This window comes from Phymastichus coffea, unplaced genomic scaffold (genome assembly GCF_024137745.1).
Source record: "Phymastichus coffea isolate CEN01 unplaced genomic scaffold, Cenicafe_Pcof_1.1 PCOF00007, whole genome shotgun sequence".
Classification (NCBI taxonomy): domain Eukaryota; kingdom Metazoa; phylum Arthropoda; class Insecta; order Hymenoptera; family Eulophidae; genus Phymastichus; species Phymastichus coffea.
In genome coordinates this window covers 9,783,843-9,808,315 of record NW_026706818.1, presented here as the reverse complement: position 1 = coordinate 9,808,315, position 24,473 = coordinate 9,783,843, and the positions used below count along the sequence as shown (strand labels likewise).

Genomic DNA, 24,473 nt, shown 5'->3' with positions numbered 1-24,473 from the left:
ATCAACCTTTAGGGGCGATTTTCTCGGGGAAAGAGTGCGAATTTCAAAAAAACAGTTTCTTTACAGCCCCCTAAATATTGGTTGATATCAAGAAAATGCTATTGGAAATTCGGAAAATTGGAGCGTGCGCGGAGACTCGATTTATGCACGCTCGAGAAAGCAAGCTAGTGCATTTAATTTAATTTATTAATTTGTGCTTTTTAGTTTATTTTTGTGCATTGTTTTATTATTAAAACATCATGATCAACAATAACACCAAATATGTTTAGAAATAAAAAATATTTAAACCACTTATTGAAAGTATTTTTATAATCATTAGCAAATAACAAAAGAAAAAATATAAGATATTTTTCCAAATTGTCTATGAATAGCGTAGTTTGTATTCAGTTATGTAGCATAATTTTTTTAAACACTAGTATTTTCGACTCACTTAAAGTCATCATCTTAATTCGTCACTTGATGTCGAATAAAATAATTCAAGTAAATTCAAGTAATGGTTGATTTATCGAAAATTGCAGTTAGCAAGCAAAATTCATTACGCGCATAAATGTAGTTGAGCACCGTTTTCAGTTCACTGCGGCGCGCGCATGTCGGCTCTCACGCCGCTCCGCGCTCGCCACACTGCGTTCTAAATTCTAAAGCCGGCCGCTGAATGGCTACTCTTTAAAGTTAATTATCTTATTACCTAATATCCAAAAAAATTTTTTAAATAATTTTATCTTAAATAATTTTTCAAGACGAATACGTACAGTGATATTAGTTTCATCCAATGTTTCAGAAGCACCGTGTATAGGCGAAAAGCTAGAAAACAAGAATCATATTTTAGATGACTGTTGCATGAACAATAGAAGTTGATAATAAAATTAAGTGAATATGTGTTTGGACTTAAAATTTTCCATTCTTTTAGAATCTGGGATCAAAAATATCATATCGTTAGATTTACGTAAATTGACCTTCGTTTGATCGTAACCTTGACGAGTTGAAGACAAAAGAAGCCCGGATTCGGATTCAGCGAAGCCAAAAACATACACACTTACACACACACACACACACACACACACACACACACACACACACACACACACACACACACAACACTCTCATATACGTTTTCAGATTTTTCAACGATTATTTCACAATTTTACCTTTAAATACCCTTAAACCTGACCTGATAGGATTAAACGGACCCCGTATCTTCAATTATTTTGAACGTACAAAACACATAGTCTCATTTGAAGATCAAAACACTTTATTTTTGTTGGGCCGTGTCATTCATTCACGGTTCGCTCCGGGTAAACAAGCCAATGACGGCTTTACTTTAACGATATCGTGACAAGTTGTATCACCGTAGTTTTATCTCTTAATATACAATGTAACATTAGAATATATAGAGAACTATGTCCCTTGAGGATAAAATATATTAATTATAGAAGACTAAAGTATTTTTATTTATTTAGTGAGTCAGAAAATTTTACATTTATGATTTGCAACGGTAGTCGATTCGATGAAATGATACGTTCGCGATTTGGTAGCATTCGTGATGCTAGAGCGAACGTTTAAGAGAGAGAGGGAGCACGCGAGAGTTCAAAGTTTTAATTAAGCCTCAATTGTTGCTTGTAAAAGTACCGCCAAATAGTTTTCTACTGTGTTTTGCCGTTTTCCATAAAAAGTTTTTCTGGGATATTTTGGATACGTGCGTGAGTGATTGCAGACCATAGCAGTAGTAGCAAAACACAGCAGTAAGCGAGCAGCAGCATTTGTAGGAGTAACAATTGTTCTTCGTAGGCGAAGCAGCGCAGCTGGTTCCAGAAGAGCACAAGTTAATACTACAACAATTACGGCTGATCACCGTAATTTCACCGCAGGGTAGGTGCATCTCCCTTTTTCTGTGCGACAAAATATTCTCGAGAATCTTTTGTCTATCGCGACTGTTATTTTTGTATTCGCACCGAACGTTAGTTTTCGCGGTCGAATTTCGAATTTTCTATCTCTCTCTCTCTCTCTTTCCCCGTATTATAATTAAACATTATAAATCCTAGTCACGTGCGTAAGTATCTTCGGCCCATCAAAGATTGTAGTTTATTAGAGATAAACGATGTTAATTTTCTTCACCGCATTACGTTATTTCGTTTCCTATTAGTTTAACGGATTTGACATCGGTTAAATTTTAAACCGATTTCATGTAGGGGATTAGTTGGAATAAACATTAGGTCTCTCACACCTAAGGTAGATCGAGTGTCACAAGTCAGGTGACTTAAACTGAGTTCAACGCGGTTGGAAAGATCGATGCGAAAACAGTCCGACACAAATAACATTTTATAAAAAAAAATGATCACATCTCTATGTCTAATTGTACTTCTCGAAAAAATAATTATTTGTTATTGTACCATTATATTTCTCATAAAAAATAAAAAATATCGTTATCGATAATTCATATCCTATTTATTCAGATAAAAGACATAATTAAGCAAGAATAAATTCACAGAAAAATTGTACCTTTTGTAGTCTAAATTATACCAACAGTACAATTCTATAAATTTGTTTCTAAAAGAAATAATAGGACAATTACAAAACTCTACGCCTGCGCAAAGTGTATTTCCGGATAACATCCTTGTAAGTTGTAACAATTAGTGGTAATTTGTAATTGTCCTATTATTTCTTTTAAAAACAAATTTATAGAATTGTACTGTGGTACAATTTAGACTATAGAAGGTACAAATTTTCTGTGAATTTATTTTTGTTTAATTATGTCTTTTATGTGAATAAGTTGGAGGTGAATTACACAGCTCCACAAAAAAAATGAAAGTATTTTCCCCGATATCTGACTGTATGTTCTTTATGTTTTTGAGGTCGCTGAATCCGAATCCGGGGTCCGTTTGACTCCATCACGTCAGGGTTAAGGGCATTTGAAGGTCAAATTGCGAATCGACCCGTTAAAAAATTTAAAAAAAATTCATAATATATTTTTGGGATTCCTGATTCCAAATCCAATCTTTTTTGAACCTTAATATGTCAGAATCAAGGTCAAACGGAGGTCAAATCATTCAAATCGGATGATACAATATTTTTGACTCCAGATTCTGAAAGAGCGGAAAATTTTACGTCCGAATACGTAGTAACTTTTTTTTTAAACCGACTTCTGTAGGTCGCGTTGCGGTTATCCAAAATAAGACTTAGATATCTATTTTTGGAATCTGTTGGCAGCGGTTTTTTCCATGTGTTTGCATCCAGGACACCTCCTCGTGGTGACGGCGGGCAACGGAGTTGTCTCGCTATCCGGCAAAGTTCCTGGGTCATGATGCTCATGCCGTCATGGCAAACACACCGGAAAAACTTACGATGCAGGGGTCGGAACCCCAGTATCGGCGGCTGGTCAGGGTGAGAAAGCGGGCCCGCAGGCGTCGTCATCATGCGACCGTAGCTTTGTTAAGGTGGCTAACTTGGCCTTACCAAAGTATAAAGCTACATGTATAGCCAGAACCTCTAGACATGAGCATGACAACCCGGAAAAACCAAATTATTTTTGTTACGTTTGTGCTGCATACGCATCACCATATAGCCGGAAAAATATCACTCGTGCTGTGTGTACTGCATACAGTTATTGTTTTTCATCAGAAATATTGAATCAAGATGAGAATTGGGTTCCACATGTCGTTTGTCTGCGCTGTCATAAAATGTTGCTGACATGTTATATGAAAAAGGACCTTTCAAAGTTGGAATACTCTGTATCAGTCACATGGAATATGCCAGAAGCAAAACAAGACTGTTTCTTCTGCAATACCATTACTCACGGATACAATAGGAAAAATAAATCAAAAATCAAATATATTTTTACCGATAAAGTAATTCCAGCTGTTTTGATTTCAAAAAATAGTGGTAATGCCAAGAATCCTGTTGTAGACGTCCTGGCCAATGAAGAAATAGGTACCGAAGAAGTACAAACAGAGGAAAGTGACAGCGAGATAGACAGACAAAGGAAGTGAAAGTGACGAAAACCAGGATGAAAGGAATAAGGAGCCTGCAAAATTTACGCAGAATGAATTGAGTAACTTAGGAAGAGAGTTAGGACTTTCAAAGGAAGCTCATGAACTTTTGGCTTCAAGGCTGAAACAAAAGAATCTTTTGGAAGAAGGTGTAAAGATTTCAATTTATAGGAACAGAGACCAAGAGTTTCAACGTTTCTTTACTAAAGATGATACAGTGGGATTGGTGTATTGCAATGATATCAACGGACTTATAAATAGTTTCAAAGTTAATGTCTACAAGCCGAATGAGTGGAGACTGTTTATAGATTCTTCTATTCGCAGTTTGAAAGTGATATTGCTCCACAATACGAATGTACTGGCTCCAATACCCATAGCTCACTCTACACTTCTCAAAGAATCTTACCAAAATATGAAAATTGTTTTAGAAAAAATCAATTACAAAGAACATCAATGGAGAATCTGTGGTGACCTCAAAATCATTGGAATTCTTCTTGGGATGCAGAGCGGGAATATTAAAAACCCTTGCTTCTTGTGCCTTTTTGACAGCAGGGATCGTCAAAATCACTACATCAAAAAGGAATGGCCAACGAGAAATTCTCTGCAGCCTGGATCGTCCAACGTCATTCAGCCGCCTCTTGTAGATACACTGCCGGCCAAAAGTTTGGAAACAGTGTTGAAAAAATATGTATTCATGAATTAATTAGGAAATTTATTGATTCACTTGTTTGAAACATAGTATAACAACAAAAAATGTATATTTTACAACAAGAAAAAATATATCTAGACAACAAGAAAAAGTGTATCTAGACATAAAAAGAAAAATACAAAAGTCTATAAAGAAAAGGTATTAATATATCAAATTTTTTTTCATCAAAAAATCCACCCTTGCTTTTGATGACTGCTCTCACCAACCGTGGCATTCTTTCGATAAGTTTGTCCAAAGTTTCCTGTTCCAGAGAAGCCCACGCCTCTCTTAGCTTCTCCCATAAGTCTCCAGCGGATGTTGGACAACATGTTCTTATTTTTCGATCGAGATCTTCCCACAGAAGTTCGATCGGGTTGAGGTCTGGCGATTGCGGCGGCCATGTCATATTTTCCAAGACACCATCAGCTTTTTTTTGCTCTAAATAACTGCGGCAGAGGATCGACGTATGTTTTGGGTCGTTGTCTTGCTGGAAGACAAAACCACGGCCGGGTCCTCTTAATCCAGAGGGAATCGCATGACGAACGAGAATATTTTTATATTGCTCTTTTCTCATTATTCCATCAATTTTCACTAAATCTCCGGTTCCATGGCCAGAAAAACATCCCCACACCATCACTGAGCCACCTCCATGCTTCACAGTAGGCACTATACACTGAGGTGTCATTTTTTCGGACGCACTTCTTCTCACATAAATTCTACGTCGAGAGCCAAATATTTCATACTTGGATTCGTCACTCCAGAGCACATTTTTCCATTGATCCATCGTCCAGTTTCGATGCCTTTTAGCCCATTGTAGTCTTTTCTTTTTCTTCTCTTTACATAGTAATGGTTTTTTCACTGCAACACATCCTTTAAGTCCGGCAGCGTTTAATCTTCTTTTTACAGTTGTTAGTGAAACCGGTTTTTCACGACTTCTGTTGATGTCTGCGCATATTTCGGGAGCTGTTAACCGTCTATTCCGTTTACTGGTAACCACTATATGCTTACCTTCGCGAGAAGTAGTTACTTTTGGACGTCCGGTTCGAGGACGATCGTGATGATTACCCGTGTCTTCAAATCTTTTGATCGTTGAATGCACACCTTTCAATGAAATTTTCAATTTTTTGGCAATTTCACGATATGAGATACCTTCATTATGTAATGCCAATACAGCTCCCCTTTTTTCAAGTGGAATTTCTTTACGTTTTCCCATGACTGAGCCGTATAATATAAATATGTAAGCCAAAACTTTTACAAATTCCTAAATAAAAAAAAATATTCGAGACAACTTAAAGACGCTTACAGTTTTGACTCAAATGAGGGAAATCAAATACAAGACTTATAAAAAAACAATACTGACAAACCAAAGTAATATGGATAAAAGTTTAAAGCCAAAAAAGGAAACAAAAGTAGAACATCACAATAAATTTCTCATCGATAATAAACTCTCATATCGTCAATATTATGAAAACAAACGGACTGGCAAAAATTCTAAGTTCATACTACTTTTATCTAAAACCTTAACCCTCAAGTTACCTGGAAAGGCTTGATTCTGTGTCATTATGAGCAAAAAATACTTTTTTCGAGGCAAAACTCCTGGAAAAATACATATTTCGAAATCCGAACGAAGTGTTTCCAAACTTTTGGCCGGCAGTGTACATTAAAAATTTTAATTCCTCCACTGCATCTCAAACTTGGTTTCATGAAGCAATTTGTCAGAGCTCTAGATAAAGATGGAGATTGCTTTAGATATATAGTGAAAAAAATGCCCAAACTCAGTGAAGCCAAGCTAAAGGCAGGCATTTTTGATGGTCCACAGATCCGAACGCTCTTCAATGATCCCAATTTTACATCTCAAATGACAAATTTAGAGAAAGCGGCATGGACTAGCTTCCATGCAGTTTCTAAGTATTTTTTAGGGAACAATAAAAGTCCGTATTATAAAAAACTAGTAGGTGTTATGATTGAAAACTATAAGAATTTAGGATGTAATATGAGCATCAAATTGCATTTTGTAGACTCTCATCTCGATTTCTTTCCAGAAAAATTAGGTGATTTCAGTGAAGAGCATGGAGAGAGATGTCATCAAGACATGAAAGATATGGAAAAGCGCTATCAAGGAACATGGGGTATAAATATGATGGCAGACTACTGCTGGAATTTAAAACGAGATATAGAAACAGTTCCAGTAACACCTAAAAGAAAACCATTACGTAGATCGTTTGAACAAAAGCAAGTCCGTTATCACAAACGGACATTAAATTAAACGGACATTACGATGTAGTAAAAAGGATTAGCTTCGTGATCAGTGACTCAAAAAACATGAAGATCAAATGTCTAAACAACCAGAATTCTAATCTGCGTTCAATGTTCCGGCCAAAACTAGATATCCAAGTCTTATTTTGGATAACTGCAACGCGACCTACAGAAGTCGGCTTAAAAAAAAAGTTACTCCGTATTCGGACGTAAAATTTTCCGCTCTTTCAGAATCTGGAGTCAAAAATATTGTATCATCCGATTTGAATGATTTTACCTCCATTTGACCTTGATTCTGACATGTTAAGGTTCAAAAAAGATTGGATTTGGAATCAGGAATCCCAAAAATATATTATGAATTTTTTAAAAATTTTTTAACGGGTCGATTCGCAATTTGACTTTCAAATGCCCTTAACCCTGACGTGATGGAGTCAAACGGACCCCGGATTCGGATTCAGCGACCTCAAAAACATAAAGAACATACAGTCAGATATCGGGGAAAATAATTTCATTTTTATTGTGGAGCTGTGTTATCGATAACGATATTTTTTATTTTTTATGAGAAATATACTAGTACAATAATAAATAATTATTTTTTCGAGAACTACAATTAGACATACGTGAGATGTGATCATTTTTTTTTATAAAATGTTATTTGTGTCTTGTTTTCGCATCGGTGTTGGAAAGAAGACATCGGAATTAAAATACCAAACATAAAAGCGAATACACGTATACTCATACGTGTTTAACGAAGCGGTGGTTAGTTCTGCATTGTGGGAGTTTGTTTTCTAATAAATCCCGTTTGTACTAGCTAATCTACCCCGTTACAGATTATAAAATTAAATAATTAGTACTTTTTGTATCTTATATTTTAATTTAAAGACATATTTTTAATTTTCGGAATGTTGTTGCCTATGAAAATTTTAATCAGTCAATTACCTTTGAATGTTAATTCTAAATATAATGTTTCAGGTTGGCTGGTTGAGAGCTTCAGATAAAATGATAATCTCATTCAATACGAAAACTGTAATCCAAAATGATCGTATTGCTGTGAAATACGAGCCTCTCGTAGATAGTCAAGAAAGTAATGAATTATTAAGTCATAAAAACAGTAGCAATTTATTACAAGCTACGAATACTATTAACGGTACATGGCGGTTATTAATTCGTCATCTGAAAGAAACGGATAGAGGTTGTTATATGTGTCAAATCAATACAAGCCCTATGAAGTCCCAACTTGGCTGTTTGGATATACTTGGTGAGCTTATGATTACGTTTGAATTGCTAGATTCTAAATAATTATTCTATGTTCATACTGGCGGATGACGTTACTCATGCAATGGGATCTGGTAATTAATACATAGGGGGTATTTATCTCACGATTTATTATGTATAGATTGACCACCGGCACTATCATTTATCTGTCCCAATATTAATAAGAGTTCGACGTGCAAGTAGCGTGAGTATCTATAGTGTGTAGCAGATATAGCAATGGGAATAAACAAATGACAATAAGTTGATAGCGAGAATTAATTATTATTTATACGAGGGGGAGGTTGGAGGGGGGTCAATAAGACTTTACAAAAAGAAGGAAAAAAAAGTTTTGCGTATGTAATTTTTTTTTATTTTTCAATATAATCTCCTTGAAGGTCGATACATTTTATTAAACGACCTTCCAGTTTTTTTAAGCCATCAGAAAAATATGATTTCTGAAATCCCTCAAAATAGGCATTTGTTTCGGCGATGATTTCTTCATTCGAAGTGAATCGCTATCCGTCAAGCCATTTTTTGAGGTTAGGAAATAAGAAAAAGTTACTGGGAGCCAAATCAGGCGAATATGGTGGATGGTCAATTAATTCGAACTTTAAATCGTTAATTTTTGCCACCGAAACTGCACACGTGTGAACTCGAGCATTGTCTTGAAGAAAGAGGCATTTTTTTTGTTCAAGTGAGGACGTTTTTCTTTGATCTTTTCTTTCAGTTAACCTAATAATGATGCATAATATTGTCCAGTGATCGTCTGGCCCTTTTCCATGTAGTCGATGTAGATGATTCCATACACATCCCAGAAAACCGTGGCCATAATCTTGCCAACTGACTTTACTGTCTTTGCCTTCTTTGGGGCTGGTTCTCCTGCGGTAATCCATTGTTTGGACTGTTCTTTGGTTTCAGGAGTGTAGTAGTGTACCCATGTTTCGTTTAGGTACAAGTCGACGCCAAAAGTCTTTCGGATTACGACGTCTGCGTGCCAAAAGAACATCAGAAGTGACCACGCGGGTTCGTTTGTTTTCAACAATAAGCAAACGCGGCACCCATCTTACTGATATTTTTTTCATCCCCAATTTTTCATGTAAAATTGAAATGATTGTACCCTTTGATTCCACTGTGGCTTCAACTAATTCTCGCAATTTTAATCTTCTATCACTCAATCTACCATATCTATCATCTATCATACCATATCATATCTATCATAATCTACCATATCGTGGATTTTGTTGACCATTTCGGGCGTACTCACTTCTACGGGGCGTCCTGAACGAGGTTCATCTTTTGTTGTTGTACGGCCGCGTTTAAATTCATTTACCCAGTTATAAACAGTCTTAAACACAGAGGCAGACTTGCCATGAACGGCGTTCAACTCAACTGTGATTTCTTTTGGTGTAAGGCCTTTCAAATAAAAATGTTTTATCATCGCTCGAAACTCTGTTTTTTCATTTTTCAAATAAACCAATAACTTTTTGTTCAATGAACGCTCACAAAAAAACGACTTAATGAATCGAGCTGAAACTTTGTACGATATCTAGCTTGTCAAAAACATCATAATTTAAGCGTGACGAGCGCCATCTCTTGGATTTTGTAAAGACTTATTGACCCTCCCTCGTAGCTTCAACAGCGGCACTACGTACAGATTGGCCAAACTAGTTAGCTCGGGAATAATGTGATGGCATAGCGTAGCCTGAGTCCATATTACGCAGGGCCGTATAGCGCTAGACTATAGTAGATAACTTGGTGAAGGAGGGATAATGCTAGCGCCAGTGAGTTAGAGATGTCAAGAGATTTCTAGAGAAAGGCACAGTCGTTCGATTGTCGATTCTGTGACTAATCGAGGCTGTCTTAAGAGGTTACAACAGTCTCAGTAGCGCTACCTTCTCCTATTTTATTTACTAGTAATAAATGAAATAATCCGATACTACATTTCATATATTTATTTGATATAATTGAATATTATTTATATAAATTATAATATATACATAGAGTATGAAATATTCTGTTGATAATCTTTATGTTCGGTTGTTGACATGGTATAGCAAAGTATTTAGCTAAATTTTATATAAACTTTCATCATTATCATTCTATTCATCGACTATGTCAATTGGTACGAATATTGTTTGTTGTTGACGTTGAATCAACCATTTATTTATATTGTAAACGTTTTTCATTACATACAAAATTGTTACTAGTATTTTGATTATGTAGTATACATAAAGTTTAAAAGTTTAATTAATCTTGATCAATGGTATACATCTCATTTCTGATTCAACGTCTATAAGTTATTCATCAGGAAATATTTGTTTTAACCATTTCATTTTTTCAAGTATCTTCGTATAAACATTTTTACCATGAAAATAGTTCTGTGAAGTCTCTGTTAATTTAAAGTGTCGTATAGTACTCAAAATTCATAGCATACCTGTAATAGATTTATAAATTATGTAATAGTTGGTTAAATAAATAGATTATTTAAAGCTGTAAAAGAAATTTCATGACTTTCTGCGAAGCTAACCGCTACTTCGGTCCACACTTGGTAGGCTCGCGGCTGTAAACGAGGTGAAATCATGAAGCAAAATGATAGTTGAGCAAAATAAAATCAGATTATTTACTGTGACCGTGAATTAGTAGGAAGTTAGGTAGGCAAACGTAAGCCATGATATTAAATAAAATAAAATATTCGATTTTTATTTCATTTCCTAGCAATAACTATACATAAAAGGATTCGCAGCTACGAGATTTAAGTACATGCAAACATCAACAAGCAGTCAAACTTGTTGATCGCGACGAGTGAAAATTAAAGAAAGAAAGAGAGAGATGAAAACAAACGTAAGTTAGTGTAATGCGAGATGCACGCATAATCAAAGCACTTACAAAACAAACAACTTTCACCTACGCGTTTTCCTGAATCGTTGCTACAGACAACGATGCGCAAGTGGCTTGTCAATCATACGAAAGATGAAAGTGTTGGTAGGTAAGTCGCTGGTCTTCTCTTGCTGTTCGTAGCTTCCGGAGAGTGACGATTCCGACGATGAGTTCTTTGATCTTAAAAGTACAGAGTGTTCAGCGTGTAATTCAACTTTAATTCATTTATTATTATAGTGAAAATGTAAGAAAAGAATTACGATGATAACATTTCTCGAGCCAATGTTTTCGTTTTTATATTTTCAAGGTTTTTAAGCCAATAGTCTGGTGGTTTCAAAGAGAGCATACAAGATCGAGAATTCTAATCTCCCACAGTTGAGAAAATAAGCTCCTTCCAAGTAAAATTGTATTTCAGACTCTCCTAGTTTTGTACATCTATAACACAGTCATGATCTATAACACATCAATCTCACAGTTTTTCATATGTGTCCAAGGCGTTACATATCATAATTTATTATGCACAGATTCATTAGTGTTTTCTATATAAGTACTGGTTAAGTCCCCCCCTCCCCCACACAATTTTTATAATTTCAACTAACACTTCAGTAGCGCCGTTAACAATTGAATCTTTAATTTTTTATATCCTGATAATACAAGTAATCTTCCCAGGATAAGCAGTGTCATAACCGCTACTTACAGCGATCGTCATCCTCCATAGAAAACAAAGGCTAATTGTAAACTGCGCAGTTTTCTAAATTATTCAATTGAGACACAGTTAGCGTTTTATCTCTGTGAAAAACAGACGTGTTTTCACTGTGCTCTACTCGACAAGTATTAGTCAATCAAGTAAAGTAACAGATAAATCAAATTTACTGTTAAAAAACACATTAAAACCAAAGTAACGGCTAAAATAGTCTCTTATTCAAGCGACACATTGTCTAGTCTTACGCAGAACATCGAAGAATGGATATCCATTAGAAACAAAAGACAACAAAGTAGCCTAAAAAATCAACTACAAAACAAGAAATTAAAAACCCACTTGTTACATTACTGATTAAGCCAATCAACAAACAAATAGAAGGTAATACTGGAAAATCAAAATGAGACTGAATAAGAAGTGAACACGGTTAAAAATAAATCTCCGCCAAATTTAATATAGAACGTAGAAAATATCAGCCCACTAGAAAATCTGTTCAACTCAATAGCTAAAGATGAATATATATTCAATAAGTCAATATTATATTCAAATGGTATAATCATAAGGAATAGTGTATATATAACAGAGGGCAAGTGAAGCACTTTATTCAAATTTCGAATTATATATACGTATTCATGTTTGTATACAACGAAGCATGATTATAATAAATTATATCATAATAAATTATATCTTTGTGACCGTTGTCTACACTATTTCCAATATAAAGGAAAGCTTAAAAGTCATGAGACAGACTATTTGAAAGTAAATACACGTGCGATTGAATTACCTGAAAACAATGTTGATAGATTCATAAATTCTAAACAATCATAAAAGGTTCAATTGCTTATAAACGCTGATTTTTAATGTTTCTCAAAATCAATCAATAATCACCATATACTCCAAGAGTATGAAAGAATGAAAGAGTGTATTTGAAGTATAATTTTGTTGACTCAAAATCGATGTAAGTAACACATAGCAGAGAGGTGAAAATGAGATACCATTTCAATAAATTTCTTAATGGATTATAAAGCAATCAAGATATTGTTAGCACATTGTGACAAGTATATGAGAAGAAATTGCCCAATAGCCAGCTGAGGAGCCAGCTAACGTACGGCTCTCAGCCAAGTGTTGGCACGTGTTGGCATCTCATCTATCTACCGATTTCAGTTGCTGTATCCGTAAATCGAGTATCTTTCAGAGTTAGTACAGGAATCAATGAAGCATCCACAGAGCTACTATGAACTGCGGAAACACATCTTGAGCGAAGGCTACCTTGCCGTATGCCTTCTCGGTGACCTTTGTATGCACGGCAACATTCTTGCGATCCTATGCATCAAGGAATCTGATTATTACGAATAGCTAATTGTATGGTTGTAAGTGATAAATCAAACTTATTAAACTTCTCTGCGACATCGTGTACTGCATTGTGCATTGTAACATCTTTCCGTAGAATATTTGTTGTTATCATTATATCTGTAACTTGCTTCAATAATTTACTTTTCGTTACTCTTTCCCTTAAACGACTAGCGCTCTCAAGTTATTTTGCTGACGTCGGGAGAACTCAGCCGTGCTACGGACTGAGTAGCCGAGGACACCTTATGAATAATAGTAACGTGCAAATTATCATACTTTTGCCTTTAGAATATTTAGAAAAACCATACTTTTCAAAGTATATATTTTTCAATTCTCTAGAAAATGTCACGTCTGCATATAAAAATTTGAAAATGTTGCCAAGAAAGTCAGAGATCATGCTCATTTGATAGGTTGATTTAGAAGAGCAACTTATAAGAAATGTAATTTCTAATATACAGATCCTCCATTTATATCTGTTTATTTATATTTTCTGGCTGCCGAAGATTATTGAGTATGGTCGAGATCATCCGAGGAGAGAGCGAGAGTGCAGCAGTTGAAAATTAGAGAGAGAGAGAGAGAGAGAGAGATAAGCTTTATTGAGCGGTGGAGTATAACCCCGTAGGCTATGAGCAAAATATAAAGCAGATACAATAAGTTAGAGCGCAATAATAGGCAGTAGGATTATACAACTAAATATTAATTTAAAATGAACTTAGGTTAAGCATAGTAAGTAAAGAGTATAAGTGTGAAGTTATGACGCGTACATAAAAATAGAAATAATGCAATATTCGCATGAGGTGGAGAGGATAGAGCTAAATTGATTAAGAAAAGGTTAGGAGACGAGATGAGGTGAGATCACATGTCGTGGCGTACAAAATGAAATAGGATGAGTTTAAGTAACTAGGTGTGAACAGGCAAACATAATACAATACATTATGCTCAAGAGACCAGAACGAGCGCCAAGTAAGATCACTGGCCAAACAGGGTAACTGGAGCTAGCGAACAAGTTATTATACGTGATAGTCAAATAAATTCAATTTAAGAATCAATTCATTAAGTCTAGACAGATAAAAAAGTGACAGTGAAAGTAGACTATGGATCAAGAGTGGAAGTAAGAATGGGTGTTACGCCGAAGAGTTGAATGGGGGAAAATTGTAGACCAGGTGATAGGATGTACTCTGATGATGAAGTGAAGGCGGAAACGTTGAAAGAAAGAGGGATAGAAGGGAGTTCCAGGAACAACGAAAGATTTGTGAGGTGTTCGGCGTCTGCCCTGTGGCGAAAAAGGAGCTGTTCCATCACCATAAAGTAGCCATACAACCAGCGCTTGAACTCAACATAGCGAGTAATATCAAATTCGGTAATGGCCAACTGGTTGAAGATGTACATGCCATAAGCAGTCGCCGAAAACCTCCAAGCCTTAGTTCTTGGAGCGGGAGAGGAGAAGGCCATGGGGGGATTACGGGAGGAGTGCTTACGGTTGGGAGGATTTGGAGTTTTGATATATGTTGTAAGTTAGCTCGGGTATTGACAGCCTACAGTTTTGTATGTGCGAAGGATGAGAGAGATGTTGCGCTGATTCTCACGAGATTACCAGCTCAGACGCAATCTATGAAAGGTGACATTGGAGTCAATGCTTACTGTGGGAATGAACGGTATGAAGCCTGTGATGAATCGGACACAAGCATTAAAAGCTGTTTGAAGGGCCAGGGTTCTGGACTTATCAATTTTTATGAAGGCTATGGAGGCATATGTAAAATGGGGAAAGATCAGTGTTTCCACAAGATATTTGTATGTCTCAATAGTGAGTGACCTTCTATAGAATTTCAGGGAATTTAGGTCAAGGTGAACTCTCTTAACAATGTCTGAGATGTGAGGTTTTCATTGAAGAGTTGAGGTGATAATAAGTTCAAGGCTTTTTACTGATGATGAGAATGGTATCTCAACTTCATCAACCTAAAGCCTGGACGATGAGTTTAGGTCTATAAAGAAGACATGAAGTTCGCTACCAACAATCATGACCTTTGTTTTGGCAACGTTGAGTTTCTCGCGCCCAGTCCGAAACCGCCTGATCATCCAATTGAACCTTCGTAAGTCCCTCAACAATCTGGGAAGGGACGCAGTGATGGTAAATATGGGTATCATCAGCATAAATTAGGTGTTTGCAGAAAAAAGCACTCGTGGGAGGTCATTAATGAAGATGGCGAACCATAACGGACCAAGGACGGTTCCTTGCGGGACACCTGTCTGAGCACGTAACCACTGAGAAACGGAGTCCTCAAGGTCAATAACAGCCTGCACCCTGTCAGCCAGTTAGCTAAAGAATCATCGAAGGACGGAGTCACCAACATGACAAGATCTGATCTTGGTAATAAGCAGATCATGAGGTGTACTATCGAAGGCCTTTGAAAAATCAAAGAGGATAAAGATGGTAATTTGTCTTCTATCAATGACAAACCTCATGTCATTAAGGATACCCACCAAGGTGGTCTCAGTAGAGTGTCCCTTACGGAAACCAGCCTGTTTAGGGTCTAGAAGATCATTAGCTTCTAGATGATCAGAGAATTGTCGGTGTAATAGTCGTTCGAAAATTTTAGAGGGTTCAGACAACTGTGCGATGAGCCTAGTATTATAAAGTGACTGGGGTAATTTGACTTTGGAAAGAGGACGAATAAGGGTGCGCTTCCACGTGGCGGGGAAAGTGGATGTTTCAATAGACTTGTTAAATATTTCGGTAAGGTTGCAGGCTAAAGTGTCAAGTCCAAGGAGAGCCATCACAATCTTCGCCTCTAGAACGCAAAGCCTTGATCTCGTTCTCAACGTCGGATTGTATAATTTTTGAAAAAACAACAGGAGGAAAAGAAAAGGTGATATGCAGGGGAGAACTACAGATATTGTCAAACTTAGTAAGGGTTAGGGCTGAAGATCTTTTGACAACTGTGGCAAAGTATTTGTTAAGTTCGTCAGCTAAGAAAAAGAGCAGTGGTGAGGGTAAAAGCCGGTCGATTAGGCCGATATCATGAAGGGTCCTCCACTTGGATTTTGAGCTATTGGCATGCTCAATATTATTGCGGATGTGTGTATTTTCCTTTGTATCAAGCTAGTTTGAAATGACAGTTCTTTAGGGAACGATATTGTTGAAGGGCCAAGGATGAGCCGGAGGCTCGAAAGCGTTTATAAGCTGCATCACGGATCCGTATTTGGGTGCGTAGCTTATCAGTTATCCAGGGCTTTTTTCTCGCAGAGATGGTGACCAGACGAGAAGGAGTAAGCTCGTCAGAAGCACCACAAACAGTCAGGGTGAAAGTTTGCTCAAGTCGATCAACTGAGGGAGTGTCTGGATTAAGTAAACCACTCGGGAAGCTTGAGCAGACAGAGAGCTTCCTGGTGAAAAGGAAATTCAGGACCGCTTTATCAACACGATGGAGAGAGCGGAAGGTAAAGATTTTTGGTTGTTCTTGAGGCGAGGAGAAGAGTATGGAAAACTCGATTAGGTCGTGATACGGTACATATGGCGAAAGAGATGGAGTAAAACTAAGAATACAAGTTAAAGGATTTACTATGAAAAGGTCAAGTGCTGTATGTGTAGTAACATCACTTTCAGTGATAGGATGATGTGTAGGCTCAGTGGAGACAACTGTAAGTGCGTATATATCAATCAAGTCACGTAATGACAGGGCGTGAGGAAGATCTGAGGTAAAATCATAGTTGAAGTCACCAGTGATTATAACGTCATTGAAGAGAGAAAGAATGGATGAGATTGTGTTAAAGAAGAAGAATGGGATTTTAGCGGATGGACGGCGGTAAACAACTGCGAATAAAAGTTTTAAGTGGCTTTTATTGTGGATTTCGGTTATCATGAATTCTGGTGAGTCGTTATATGTAGGATCAGAAGTAGCAAGTAATGTTACTGTGAGACTATTGCGAGAATAGAAGCCAACTCCACCACCCTCCTTGCCCTCGCGATCCAATCGCAAAACATTATAACCGGCTAAAGCGAAGTGATCATCAGAGATGATGTTACAGAGTTTAGTTTGGGATATGGCAATAATGTCATATGCACATGTATGTGCCTATACTTCAAAGGAAAGAGTGCCACGGCACATTCAGGCCGTTTATATTAATGTGGGCCACGGTTAGGGATGATCGAGAGGGGTGGAGGTGGTAACAGGATTATTCACCGGGACCGGTGAATGTCATGAGGTTTGAACTGGGTTAAGGGTTGGCGACTGAGTGGAGGAGGCAGTTGTAGTTAGAGTGAGGTTCGGTGGATTTGCGAGAGATCGGGAATGAAGATCAGAGCGAGGAGGTCGAGGATCGTGGTGGATACCACCAAGAGGTGCAATTGGTGCAGTAGTAGGGTGAGGGGATACACTAGCTGCCGCCGAGCGTGAGACAGGTTGATAAGGTGCCAGCCTCGGTAAACCATGCAGATCAGCTTCAGAGACGATGGGAATGAGCTCCGAATGCGGCGTGGCACGGCAGAAGACCCGTAAGTTTCGAACCACAGGCCATGCATATCCTCACACACTCTTCTAGCCTTGGATAAAAGTTCAAAAACAGGCTTATGGTAAATTGGTCGTAGTAAGACTCGGGAGCTGCCTCCACAGCCAAAGATTGTCTCCTTGAGCCTGGGCGAATACTTAATGATTCTGTCTCGAGAGGATGGTGAATTCAGCAGGAAGGTAAACGACTTCCGTCGAGCACCTTGGCAAGTGAGAGAACGGTTGCGGCTAATTTGGAGGCGCAACAGAGCGGGCAGTGGTCTCCACTCCCTCGTCGCAATAATCGCGGGTAGGTAATGCTCTCCACCGAAACCCAGCGTAATGTGGACAGAAGTTGCGGCCTGGAAGAGAGAACCTCGAAATTCAACAGGCAACCCATGAACCAGGAGTTCAGGCTCATCAACTACCGCAAACTAGACGTCACGCTCACGAAATTCCTCCTGCGTTTTGATCCAGAATCTGCAAAGCTTCTCAAACCGCTCAGGGTTGAGTTGCGATTCCGTCGCGTGCCGCTCCGCATTAAGCTGCGACTCGCTGCGAACCCACTCCGGTGCCTCAGACATAGCAGAGTAATTGGTGTTCCGACGTGTAGTCGAAAACAGCTCAGATCTGTGAACCTTGGTGATCGGCAGCAGTGATGGTTGAGTTGGCAAGGCAAGACGTTTCCTGGCAAGTGCGACGATAGAGAGGGAGTATCCTGTAGGCGTAGCGAAGATATCCAAGGCGGTATTGGCTAGAGGTGTATCGTCATTTAACGAGCGGTTGAGGCAGCAGTTAAATTCGGCTCAGCAGAATTATAATTAGCTGGTCTTGAATTGGGTGAAATACAAAGGTTATGACAAAGGGAATTACAGGAGGTACAGAGGAGGAGTTGATCAGGTCCTCGCACGATCAATCCGCACTTGGCACGCGGCTTGACATAAATAGGCAAAATAAGTTTAAAATTGTTTAGAAGTGCCTATGATGATTTGAAAATTCGCGCACAAATTCAAGTGACCCAGGGGCGCGCGCAAATTCAAATGACGCGGTAGCGCGCGCAACCTACCAGCTATAACAAACTTGGCAAAGTGACCTCTACCGAGGAAAAGCGAATTATCATAGAGGGTGTAGCGAGAAGATTAAAATGCGCGCGAAAGTGGTCTTCGCAATAATGAGGAACGCGAAATTAAAATTAAGGGAAAATTTGGCGCGGAAAATTCGTGAAATGACGTAACCCGACTTAAATGAACGTTAACGACTTAAGATTAATAATGAGTTATTATGAAAATGATAATAAAGATGAAAATGAGAATGACGCTAAATGAATCGCAGTAAATAATATTAGTAATCTTGATCTTAGGAGTCTTTGAATCGCAGTATAATTTAGCATTAAATTAAAGATGACCGATTACAAATTCGCAACAGTAATGATATATAATAGGTAAAATGAGCGATACAGAGTGATGAAAAGATGTAAAACAAGGCAAAATTTCCCTCACTTAACGAACAAGAAAAAATAGATGCTCTAGCGATGATGTTCGTTGTTGGTAAAGCGAAGATAGTTAGATTGGTGATGAGGTGTCCTTGTGTAGTTGTGGTACGGCAATTGGTCTAGTAAAGAGATTGAAGGATGAGGTGTTGATTATGCTTCAAGTAGACGAGGTTATGTGATTCTGGTTGCAAAAGTAAAGTTCTGGTGCAAATTCTAGGGCAAGATGCAAATAATTATGCAGAAAACAGCGTACGCTTGTGAGCCCCGTCGAAGATGCACTACCTGGAACAGTTTGCTCGAAAGCGTGATGCAGAATGGTTAAATAAATTGTAATTATTGAAGAGCCGTTGAAAAGATGATGTAATGCCTACCAGAGGGAGAGAGAGAGCGTATGCATACACTGGGACGTTCAGCCAAGCATGCGACACCAGACCAAGTACCATTTTTGTCACATAGGTGGGGCAAGTGGGGATAGAAAGAACATTAGAGAGTGACTGCAAGCTAGAAAAAAAGCAGTTCGCTCTTCCGTCTTAGACAAGTAGTTCAGTCTTCCGCCTTCGTTCGTCAAGACGATATTATAATTTCTTTATCCGTTTCTTCTCTCCAGCAAGTAAAAGGAAAAGAAAAAAAGAAGCCAGTCTGTAGATACTGCTACCATCATCGACGCATCTTCGCATCGCTCGTCTCATAACAAACAAAGGTTATGTTATCTTTCTCTCTTTCTCTCTCGGTATTTGTTTCTTTCTCGTGATGATTTACGGACATACGAATTAATAGCTAGCCACGCAATCACTTGTCGGCTACCTTTATTCGAGAGCACTGTAATTGTTTGAACAGCGGTTTGCTTTTGTAGTATCGTAAATGCGAAATATCAAGGCACTTACCTGCCAATTCACGATTCGTCACCGGCAGGAATAGTTGTAAAGTTTTGCGTATTCGTTATTTTGTTATATTTAGTATAAGTTTTGCGAGTTTGTTTAGTTCTGAATGTTGATTAATAATAAGTTTCGCGTTTGAATTTGGAATGGTTGTGCGCGGGATTATTTACTGACCTATCTTCCTTCTTCCACTCTCAGTTTTTCAAGCGCCACTTTCAGTCTTTCCCTTTATAAAAATTTGTTAACAACAGAGAGCTGTCATCTTATTCTCAAAAGGCCATTCGTACTGGGGATGAAAATTTTTCAACAGAGACCGCAACTGCTTTGAAACAGTATGACAAGGCTACAGTGAAGCACGATGCATTGGAATGCGTTAATGAAGTTCTCAATCAACTCATCTTTCTCCTGATACCAGAGTCTGATCTCATCAGAGAGATCATCGCGTTTGATTTTCCTACAAAAATACCTGTGGAAATTGATACCGATATCTCATTTTGTTTAGAGCAATTTATGATAATGAGTGATATTTAATTTAGGAAGGTAGATTTGTTGAACATTGGTTCAACGTTTTTACCGTAGTATACCTTTTGGAAATTGACGTACATTTTATATAACGTTACAAACAGATATTCATTTATATCAATATTAATATTATCATACAAATAATACCGAGAGTTAAGAAAAATTTTTACAATACTAATGTTGCTAAGATCAAATACGCTAGTATTAACTTTTGAAGGATTTTTTCGTTTAGTTTAAAGCTTTTTCCAATTTTTTAGCAGTTTCGGTTGTCCGTACATGATTTGTATTCACGAGTAGCCCTAAATATTCGTATAATTCTCAACTGCTAAAACTCATTAAAATGATTCCTTCTCTTTTCTCAGTATTCGGTTCGAATTTTTCGAGTATTCGATGCAGTAACAAACGGTATGAGCTATTCGATACGCATTATATCGATCATGAAATTTTCATGATTGATTCTAGATTCACAAATTTTGTTGTTTGAATAACAGCATTTGAATCACTGTTCCATCGTGCGAGAATTAGTTTATGTTTCATATTTACCAATACTTTCCAATAATCTTCAGCAAATTCGAGATTAAAACTTAAAGGAATGATGACGTTAAAGTATCTATTCCGTTATGCATGTCATCCATTCATCATGTTGTCTATTCAGCATTTTCAGCAATCCAATTTTGACCCGAATTAAGTGATAGCCGGATTGTCATAATAGTTGTTAAGCAAACGTTTTTACATTTATCGATTTCTATCGCATTAGCGCATAACTAATTTTCTGAAGGAAGTAATAGCTAGCGTTGTTGAGTATTCATTACGTTTTCATTAATTTGGTCACACAATCAACCACAAATAGATAGTGAGCTGTGAGATGGTAGAAGACACAAGTCTTAATGTTAGATTTATATGTGAATTTCATCACTATTTTTGAAAGATGTATTGGTGTACGGCTCATTAGTATGGATCTTAAAAAGAGCTAAGGATTCGTCAAATAAAACAGATGGCTATATTTCTATAGTAATACTCATTATTTCGTTAAAAGTAACAAGAAATAATGCAAGTTACTTTTGATCAGAAGTTATTTTGAAGCCGAAACTTTCTACGAACTTTGTGCTTTGATGTGTTAATTCTTTCGCTTTTTGATGATAATTGACAATCGCAGTTCGCTGTCTTGACGCTTTTAATCGATAACTGATGGTTGGTTTCCATATTTTACTGCTTATATAGCCTCCATTACCCCCTGAATTAGAAGGAATCCTCATCACGTACTTTTCGGGTATAATCTAATAGTTATCACTTCATCTGGAAAGATTATTTAATTTCTGTCTTGGTCAACGATGCGTAATTGAAAATTATCTATACACTTTACAATAAGTAGAAGATGAATCACATTTGAAGGAACTTCGATAATTTTATAACCAGGTGGTACTGCACGAAAAAATTCATTAATATCGTGAACCTTACTCCTATTCATATTTGCACCTGAGATAATGTTACATTCGACTCTCAGAGCATTTACTTTGAGAATTTATGCTGAAAGATTCGAATGGTGAGAGTTATTTTTTTCTAGTTTACGTGGTACAAATTCTAGTACTCGACAAATGGAATCTTGTGGACGGAAATTGAAATCTTCTGAACTTTTAATTACACAACGTAAACTATTATTGTTTGACTTTAGACTCACTGTTATTTCACACTCTAAGGTATTGAGAAGAAATCTGTCAATATCCTCAATTTCATAACTGCCTACAGGTAAGATTACAGGTGATTTTTTACCAACATTAAATTTATTGTTATTTATATACAGGGTGTCCCATTTTAAAGGAACCACCCCGAAATTTTCGACGGTTGGCGTCGATAATGGGGGCAACCTTTCTGTGAAATCCGATTTAATCTTGAGATTCATTTTCAAGGTCATTTGAAGGTCAAAGTCATTTTTTGAATAGGAACCTATATTTTTGATCCCGGATTCGGAAAGAGCGGAAAATTCTACGTTCATATAACGTATTATGTGTAGGGTGCGGTTAACCCCCCCCCCACGCCTAAGGTCATGTAGGGGTCAAATTTATGATTTTCTTCATCTATGCACAGGGATGATCGGGCAAGGGTAAGGTTAATTGTAATAACCCAATTACTCCAATACCCAATAACTCGATAACCCCAATAACCCCAATAACCCAATAACCAAGAGATATTTTGAATAGGGACCCCCATTTTTTATGCCGGGTTCGAAAAGAGCGGGAAATTCTACGTTTAGATAAAGTATTATGTTGGGGGAGCGGTTCACGCCCTCATCCCACCGGAGCAAGGGTGAGGTTAATAAGGTATTGATTACCCAGCCAGTGAAGGCAAAGTATTAATTACCCAGCCAATAAAGGTAAGGTATCGATTACCCAGCCAATGAAGGCAAGGTATTGATTATCCAGCCGGGTGCTGCGGGTAATACCTTGCCGCAGTACGATATCGGCCTTGATATGCCCCGAGAGATAACATTATATCAACAATTTCGTTTCTCGAATAATCCGGCATATTCCCTCCTTTTAAGTCGACTAAGAAAATTACTCTTGAACTATCCTGAGAAGGACTATTCGCGAATCACTATTGTCATAAACAATACTAAACAAGTGTTATTAAACAATTTAGTTGAAACTTTGTAGGCTTGTCCGGAATCACACCAGAAAAAAGAATGGAAATAACATGTTATCCCATAAAATGGAAAATGACAATTCTCATGAAGGCTTTGAATACATGAAGTCGACTTTGAAAATCAACCTGAAGTTTAAGCTCAAGGTCACTCTTGTTTGACCCTACAATTTTTTTGGGATATTGGGGTTATTGAATTATTGGGGTTATCGGGTTATTGGATTATTGGGTTATTTGGGTTATCGAGTTATTGGGTTATTACAATTAAACTTACTCTTGCCCGATCATCTCTGTGCATAGATGAAGAAAATCATAAATTTGATCCCTACATGACCTTAGTCGAAGGGGGGGGTTAACCGCACCCCATACATAATACATTATATGAACGTAGAATTTTCCGCTCTTTCCGAATCCGGGATCAAAAATATGGGTTCCTATTCAAAAAATTACTTTGACCTTCAAATGACCTTGGAAATGAATCTCAAGGTCAAATCGGATTTCACAGAAAGGTTGCCCCCATTGTCCCAAACAACTGTTGTCTGAACAATTTTTTTGTACATCGCCAACCGTCGAAAATTTCGGGGTGGTTCCTTTAAAATGGGACACCCTGTATATACTAGGTAATGAGTTGACTGTCAAAAATTCGACTAAATCGAAAACGTATCTTTTATTTGCTGATAGTTAAATGGATGGAAAATATTGCGCTTCAAGTAGAGAAGAATTACCAGAGAAAGTAAAAGTGAATGATTCTTCCATAACTGACTAATACTCCGTACAAAAACTGCAAACAATGATGACCGCAATATAGGTATTGAAATTTTGATATCTTTTATGATTTATTTAACCTCGTCCACTCCGAGTTATGTTATCAGATCAAATGGAGATCTAAGATCTCCAAAACAATCAAAATATGTGTTGTTTTTTTTGATTTCCCGATAAGCAATCTAATGTGTGCCCTCAACACCGAGATTATTTATAGCTGATTTCCGATAATGTGGTCAAGACTTTGGTGAGTGATTTCTCATAAATAATTTTCAGAAATTTGGTATACTTAAAATTTGTGCATACTTCAAATAGTCCATGATTTCTTTATCTGTTAAATATAATTTGAAGTTTTTTTTTAATCTGATTCTAAGTGTTATTTGAGATACAATCGAAAGCCTCTTTAATATAATTCAAGATACAACCCATTTCCTAATGCAGTGGCATTCATAATTTGTGACAAGGCTACAGCGTGTTCGCTGGCCTTGTGCGTGGTACTCTCCTCGCGGAAACGCTACGACCGAGCATGTGCGATAACAAAGAATATATTCCCGTGTCGTTGCAGGACCAGGAGAGGGGAGCGTAGCGGC

The 24,473-nt window shown here is 37.4% G+C and overlaps 1 protein-coding gene across 1 annotated transcript in view; it reads left to right on the top strand.

Annotated features, from left to right (window-relative positions):
* Nucleotides 1-24,473, top strand: part of LOC131668942 (lachesin-like) — a 944,221-nt gene that overhangs the window by 139,514 nt on the left and 780,234 nt on the right. The window contains exon 3 of the mRNA XM_058943448.1: nucleotides 7,900-8,185. Within this exon, the coding sequence (XP_058799431.1) occupies nucleotides 7,927-8,185 (259 nt within the window). The 5' untranslated portion in view covers nucleotides 7,900-7,926. The remainder of the gene's footprint in view (nucleotides 1-7,899; nucleotides 8,186-24,473) is intronic.